This window comes from Phoenix dactylifera, chromosome 8 (assembly GCF_051530095.1).
Source record: "Phoenix dactylifera cultivar Ajwa chromosome 8, Ajwa_hap1_PhDact_Kaust_v1.1, whole genome shotgun sequence".
NCBI lineage: Eukaryota > Viridiplantae > Streptophyta > Magnoliopsida > Arecales > Arecaceae > Phoenix > Phoenix dactylifera.
Genome location: NC_143197.1, coordinates 27,401,037 through 27,408,962, shown reverse-complemented (window position 1 = coordinate 27,408,962; position 7,926 = coordinate 27,401,037). Strand labels below are relative to the sequence as shown.

Sequence of the window (7,926 nt, the reverse complement as noted above, 5' to 3'; positions counted from 1 at the left end):
TAGTATCAAAAAAGGAAAAAAAAGTGAATCTTGTGAGTACTCGTGCGGGCGTGTGTTTAGTCTCACATCGGTTATTCGCTGGATAGATCTTGGATCAAGAAACCCAAATAATACCTTCCAGCTAGCCATTTTGAGTGAGGTTCTGGATTATTACAAATCTTCTGGTAAAATAGGTTGAAAAGTCTATATTTTGAAACAAAAAAGAAGCCTTTTTTTCCCTGAGCCTATGATCTATCATTGCTATGACGATGATTTGGTGCTTATTTAGTGTATCAGAAGCTTTCCTTTACAACACAATATTGGTCATTTGGGCTATCAAGAAACCCTGCACATATTAAAGAACAAAGAGCAAAAAAAATATCTTCTAGAGTTGCAAGTTACAATAACTCTAAATATCATTTAGATTTTGTATAGGCATAAAGAAAAATGTATCAAACAAATATGGAAAAGGCAAAACAAACAAAATAAAAAGAATGGCAGCTACTTGGGGTCAATTATTGCAGGGTACGAGTATCCACCACTGTATTCAAAGGCGTTGCCGCCTTCGTCTCTTCTTGATACTTGATTGTCATAAGGATGACGCGTACCCTTTGTGTTCCCAAATTCTGTGGCAGATGAAGATTCTGAATTTGAGGTTGTGTTCAATCCATCTTGCTGCAATATTATTTCAATTTCCTTCACCACATCGCTCATTGTGGGACGGTTTGCAGCCGATTCTTCGACGCATTGCATTGCCAACTCTACAAACCTCCTGAAACCTGTAAGAATTGCTGTATTTTGGAGGACAGGATCCATCATCTCCTTTAGGCCATAGTATTCGTCATCATATCTATCAATTGCCGTCCTCACTTCACGAACAATATACTTGCCCTTCTCTATTGGTTGCTTGGCAGTTATCAGTTCTAGCATGACCACACCGAAGCTATAAACATCACTCTTCTCTGAGAGCTGCTGGGTCATGTAATACTCAGGATCCAAGTAACCCTGTAAGGAAGAACCAAAGAAAATTTTTAAAGACAGCAAACGTTCATCGCCAAAGATGCCAATTCTAATATTCAAAGTAGTTATTTTAGTTGCACTAGATTGAGATCAAAATGAATCTTGATGCAAATCATCAATTATATATTCTAATACCCTCAAATGAGTGATTACATTGAGAAGTGCCATCTAATAATTGCAAAAGAAGTAAGAAGCACTGGTAAATGCTGATTAGTGGAGCAAAGATTCTCACCAGTGTTCCTTTAACTTGAGTAGAAACGTGCCCCTTTTGGCTGTCCGACACCAGCTTTGAGAGACCAAAATCTGCAACCTTTGCATTTAAAGATTCATCCAAAAGGATATTGGTAGACTTGACATCTCTGTGAATTATTGGCGGATTAGCAAGTTCATGAAGATAAGCTAATCCTCTAGCTGAGCCTAGAGCAATTCTTAGTCTCTTCTTCCAGTCCAGTTGCGTGCGACCTCTTCCTGCAGTTGGAAATAACAACAAAAGCATACATCTTAATGTAAAGTAAGACATTATGGAACAGAAACCTTTTGAGATGCAGATGGAGTACTGACCTATCAAGTTTTCCCTTAATGTTCCACTTGGAATAAACTCATATACCAGCATCTGCTCCCCTTGCTCAAAGCAAAAACCGACAAGGCCTACAAGGTTTTTGTGATGAACCCTAGACAGCAACTCTATCTCAGTCTTGAACTCAACTCCACCTTGCATGGATCCTCGCTCTGCTCGCTTGATTGCGGCCATTTGCCCATTTTGTAGCATTCCTCTATAAACCTTAAGAGGGAAAAGATAAAGTCACAACACTCAGCACTTCGTGTTCTTCTTCCTAGAAGCACTAATAAATGGATGACCTGCCAGTTTGTTTACCTTTCCATAGCCTCCGGATCCAATTTCGTTTGTTTCTGAGAAATTGTTAGTGCACTTCTTGAGTTCGTCAAATGAAAACCATCTTGCTCCTTTCAACTGTGGTGCACCACCGCTATCTTTGCCACTGGGTGCCCATGAAGCTGAAAAGTTGAAAAAATACCAAAGGGAAACTCAGAAATGTTTTCACTCTTTTTTTCCATGTCAGTGCATTATGAAGTTTTTTTTTTCTCTTGATTTCTATGTTCCTTTTTTTTTTTTCCTTCAATCAATTCTTTAGGAAGGAGAGAAGTTATGACCCTGATATGTCGTACCGGTCTGAACTAGACAGTACGAGATATACCGTACTATACTAGTTCGGTATCGGTATCTAGTACGGATGGTATACCGAGTGTTCGGTATCGGTATCTAGTACAGGTGACGTACCGAGTATTCGATACGCCAAAAAAAGCTTCATACCATACCGTACCGATACTGTATTAGTGTGGCACCAGTACGGGGTCCGGTACTGAGATATCAAATTTTGATTATGACCATAACCTATATAGCTAGCATATATGCATATTCTCGGTGGTATTGATATGTGGACAGCATTTCATGTTTCCTGCATTCTCTTCTGAAGACTATTTCAAATGCTAAATGAATTTATCAAACTAGACATGCACTGTTCATGATTGTTATATATTTTGAGCATTACCAAAGGGTCTGCTTAGTTCCATGGCTCTTGCAGCCCTTCTCTTTTGTCGTAAGGCATAGATCCCCACAGCAACGAGTACAACGACAAGAACAGCACAACCAACTGCTATACCAGCAACAACGCCTGTGCTCATTGAGGTTTTCCCACCAGCCCCACCTGTGATGCAGTGGTTCTTGTCAGTTTTTCCTCAAAGAAATTTCGTATATGGAGATGAGGATGGAGCAGACACCTGGGAAGGGATATGGAGATGCAATGAAATAATACGGTCCAAATATGCTTGGTGGTTTATAAGTCTGGTTGCTAAGATCAAACCCAATTCTTAGAACTTCTGACCGGTTGAAGTACATTCCAGTGGATGGGAAGAGTTTCAGTTGCAGTTGCAGATAGTTATCGCTGTTGAAGAAGGGGTCTGCAATATATACTGAACCCGGAGTAAGGTTAATTTTTGTCCACATGCTCCTCTCCAGTTCTTCAAACAGAGTTATATTAGTCACATCTCGGAAAAAAGGTGCTCTAAAAATCATCGACCCCTGGTATGGATAGGCACAAGCACAACTCTGAGGGTTGAGACTCTGATCGCCGGGGCATGATTTGGAGCCACATTGAGACAGGCTGGTAGAATATGGTGTTAATGTCCGTTGCTGAAGGCTGCAGTAGATGGTATTTGATAGCTGAGAACTGCACACAGGATTGCCGACAAGTCTACAATGGAAAAGCCAAATGACTTACAGATGAGGATGTGCAGTATGGAAATGCAATAAAGATTCTAATGTATAATGAATTGGAATGAGGAAAGAGCTCACATTACAGTATTGTTGTACTTGGAAGTCAGTATGAACGAAGCAATAGAATTGTTTTGGAAATCTACAATCTGTAACTGGGAGCTGATGCTGCTGCCCATATCAAGGGTGCCATTGAGTTCATTGTTTTTCAGCATCCTGTGAAAGATTTACAGCAATGAGATAGATATAAGAGGATCCTTTTTACACTGGTCCATCAATGGAATTTTTCTTTTTCCTCTCATATTCTGATTAAAGATTGTTGCAACACACTTACACTTGCTGCAGTTGAGGATGGCTGAATAGCTTCTCTGGGATTTGCCCAGAAAGACCTCCAGATTCTACGACTCTGGATAACCAGCAGACACATTTTAAATGAGCCTACTTGATACTAAACAAAAGTGCATCGTATTTCTAGTGAAAGCTTAGAGAACTCACAGGGCCATGAGAGATTGTATTGTTGAAAACCAGGCTGGAACTTCTGAAGGTTCAAAAGTGTTGTTGCTTAAATCCCTGTAGACCAAATTAAAGAATTTCCCGTTACTAGTCATATGATAATTTGAAGCTTTTAACTAGCAGTGGAGTTTGAACGGCTTCTTACACATAATTTAGGTTGTTCATTCCAGTCAGATCTGGCAATGACCCATCCAGCTTATTGTTTGCTAGACTCCTGAAAATGATGGCAATAGAAAATTAGTACAGATGGCACTTGCAAACACTTGTTGTGGACCTGTGTCGATTGCGATTAGCATAGGGATCGCTTACAATTCATTGATGTTTGTAAGATTGTTAATATTGGAAGGAACTGAACCCGACAGGAAATTCCGATCAAGACGACTGTTGCAACATGGTAAATTATAGTTATGAACCTTTCCTTTATGATAAGAGGTAAATATATAGAAACATTCTAGTGACTAGGACAGTAGAGCCATGCCACTTTGTGGTTAGAAGATACTCACAGAACCTCGAGCGATTTCACGAGTCCTAAGGACTCCGGAATTGGCCCAGTAAATTGATTTGCATCAAAGAGTCTGCAACATATGGCTAAAAGCAGTCAAGGAATGAAGAGCTAAGAGGGTAAGTCTGACAAAAACAATGAGAAATAGCAAGCTTACATGTGTATCAGTGTCATTTGAGAGCTGAACAGTTGTTCTGGAATTTGACCTGATAGCTGGTTTTTGTTGAAATGGCTGTCAAATCACCCAAAGAAGAGAGGAATCATTCATGTGCAAGAAGACTCGAATAGACGCAACACAAATTGTCTTCTTCCCTCTTTTTCTGGAGGGATGATGAAGAAATTCGAAAGGAGCACTCACAAATGCTTTGTATTGATTAGCAGGTCCAAACCAGGGGTTGTTCCCTTTGAAATGGGGAGCGTCCCAGTCAACTTATTGTTTGCCAGGTCCAGCCAGTAGAGATTGGAGAGGCTCCCAAGTGAGCCAGGTATCTTTCCAGTGAACTGATTTGAGTTCAGATCCCTGGAAATTATGGTTGGTGGAAAAGAAAAATCAGATCCTTGTTTACCAATGAAAAATTAAGATCTAGAGCGACAAGATGCAATTTTGTTAAGCCCTATCGAGCAAGACTTACAAGAATGAGAGCTCCGCTAAATTGCCTAATTCTGATGGAAGGGTGCCGCTAAAGCTGCAACCGACTAAGATTCTGAGAAGTACAACAGACAGTATTGTTGGTCATGTTAATTAGTAAGAGAGAAATGGGCAAGTAATAATGCCGTTGGCCTTACAAGGTGGTGAGCTCCTTCAAGTTCCCAATATTTGGAGCGAGTGGACCGCGAAGATCATTGTTGTAGGACAGGTCCCTGCAGGTGGTTTGGTTTAGATTCTACTCGATCCAGAAAATACGATCAAACCTCATATTCATCATGATGCATGATTCCACTATGATTGTCCATTGGCAGTTCAGACATGAGTAGCAAGACTTGCCAAGTAGATTGGACGGATTTGGCTAATTCATTGTTTTTACCGGAGAATGATTAACCGGTCATACAGGTATAGGAGACATCTTTTGATACTTTCTAAGATGTTTCAGTGCTCTGTGTAACTGTGAAGGGGATGCTCAGCTAAATTTTTTTCATCCTGAAAAAAGTTTCCCCTACATGGCATTGCCACGCCTACATCATGATGAAGTCCAGATTCCAGCAAACATGGACAGGGAAAAAACTTACAAGGATTGCAATTTAGTGAGTTGACCTATGTCACCACTTAATGTTCCCTTGATGCCCATTGTTGATAATCTCCTGCAAACACCGAAACAATTAAGTAGAGAATGGCATGAGAGGGAACAAGTTAGAAAAGAAGATTAAATACTTACAGTACTGTCACCCTGGATTTGCTGCAGACAACTCCATCCCAGGGCATCCCACAGGGATCATCTGACTGCCCCCAGCTTGGTGGCGCAGCCTGCCATTGATTCATCAGCGATCGGAGTGCAGCAGCTGTAAGCGTTAAATCACTTCATTGTTAGCCCAATAATGATATAATTGACTCTGTTTATTAATTTTAGATCCTATCTTCTGAGTCATCTCTTTTCCTTCTCCTACAGATCGGAAGAAACAAACACCGATGACAGTAAAAACAGCAAACAATAACGCAGTTATTCATAATCAAGGGACTAGAAATCTGATGAGATAACAAGAAGTTTGGAAGAGAACTCTACAATGAAAGATCCAAAACAGAACTCTATTATCAGCAATCCTTCAGAATGTAAGAATGGAAAGAAATATCTTGCTGCTAAACTTCTATGCGTCAAGAGGTGAAAATTCGTGGTTCACATAATATTACTAGAGATGTGATGAAAAATTAAGTGGAATTTAATCTTCTTGGGAATTCTAATATGCAGAGAAAGGACGCTGAATATTGATTTAGATTAGACAGAATGGGAAATCATCCATCCACACTTGAGATTTTCATTCCACATACTGAATTTTTGGTCCAAAATATGATGATACTCGTGACAAAGCTCATCAAAACGCATTTATATGGGACCACCTCACGTCTCTATGAACTGCTTCATCCAACAAAGAAGAAATCCGTTTCAATTCAGTGGACAAACAAACAGCAGGATGAGAATTACCATCTTGTGGATCGGTGTCGCATGAACAAAGTTGAAGACCTGATAGCCACGTGAGCAACAGCAAGAACCGCAGGGTCGTCCCCATGGTAGCCTGAAGGAGATAAAATGAACACGCCCGGTCTCTCGCCGGCAAAGCCAACCACCAGAGCAGCTTATTCCAATCAGCACCTTGTATTAGAAGCTGTTTAGTTGGCAGAGAAAAGGCTAGCAACTAACATGCCATAATTCACCCTCATGAATGCTTCTGGGATGCTGAATGATGAGGATGGAGGTTAGAAAAGGTAGCCTCCCCAAGGACTTGCCTTATCTTGGAAGCCAAACAATGATGGATCGGTGTGATGCAGCAATCACCATGATGCGGCAATCACTCATCTCTTGTTGGTTGCTTCTCCTCAGCTGCCAATACGTTGAATCGGCACCAGAGTAGACTTCCTACCTTGTCCTTTTTAGGAGATCATGCGGGATGTAATCAAGGAAGAGGACGCGAATAAAGAAATCAAAAAAAAAAACATCAAATTGCAAGGGTGTTTGAATTGATCCAGGATTAAGTATTTATTGCCATTATTTTAGCTTCTAATAAATGTTATTAGTAGGGGTAGTTGTGTGGACCCCGAGCTATTCTTCGGTATCATATATTAATTTTTGATTGCCTGTTGAGCTCTTTGGTATACCAGGCGACAAAGTCAAGGCTTGGCAACACGCGCAGGAAGCAGCTGTTAATGGATAGCTACAAAACAAAACTTAGAACTAGAAGGGTATCAAGGGTTGGTTTAAAGAAAAGGAGAGGGATGCCATCACAAAGCAAAGCTTTTCCGGCGAATACCCCTGGACTTTATCATGAGTTCTTATTATATGCCGTCTGCCCATTTGCAGAGGAGTGATATTTGCTGTTTGGTTCACAAAAGTGTGCCTGATTCTTTGAAGTGCTGCTGTTGGATGGTTAGATTATGCAACCACCTCTTAATTCTTGATAGGGTCTGACTGAGAGAATACTCAAACAGCTTGGACCACCTATCAAAATCAGCCCTTCCATTAAAGATGGAGGATGTCAGAAGCTGTTCACATTAAAGTACCATATCTCTCTCTCTCATCAAAAAGAAAACGTAACATCTCTCTCTCTCTCTCTCATAAAGAAAAAAACTACCATCCCTCCCTGGCTGGTCAGTACGAATAACTTGCTGATGGACGTCGTATCTTAGTCTGCTACAAGCTCCCATCCAATCCAATACGGTTTCCTAACTGTTATCCCGGGTTCTCAGCTATGAGGCCTCAGGACTTGAATGGCTCGCCACCAAAAAAAAAAAAAAAAAAACCAGCTTAGTTAAAATTTTCAAGAGATCGATAAAAAAATAATATTTATATTGGAATAAGATAAATATATTTTATTAAAAAATTAATAAGGGACATAAAAGATTTATTTTTTCATCACTTGAGAATTGACATCATTTTTTTTTCAAAACTACTTTAAGTCATTAAAATTATCAATT

The 7,926-nt window shown here is 40.1% G+C and overlaps 1 protein-coding gene across 1 annotated transcript; it reads right to left on the bottom strand.

Annotated features, from left to right (window-relative positions):
* Positions 1-377: 377 nt before the first annotated feature.
* On the bottom strand, positions 378-7,002 carry LOC103717891 (leucine-rich repeat receptor protein kinase HPCA1-like). The gene is made up of 19 exons (XM_008806448.6): positions 6,440-7,002; positions 5,678-5,801; positions 5,532-5,603; positions 5,091-5,165; positions 4,937-5,008; positions 4,663-4,824; positions 4,462-4,536; positions 4,306-4,377; positions 4,112-4,183; positions 3,948-4,016; positions 3,785-3,859; positions 3,624-3,695; positions 3,371-3,505; positions 2,797-3,269; positions 2,568-2,723; positions 1,874-2,013; positions 1,561-1,780; positions 1,232-1,467; positions 378-984 (listed from the first exon to the last, which is right to left on the bottom strand). The coding sequence occupies exons 1-19, from the start codon at positions 6,522-6,524 to the stop codon at positions 481-483; spliced, it is 2,889 nt and encodes a 962-aa protein (XP_008804670.4). The 5' UTR covers positions 6,525-7,002; the 3' UTR covers positions 378-480.
* Positions 7,003-7,926: the final 924 nt, after the last annotated feature.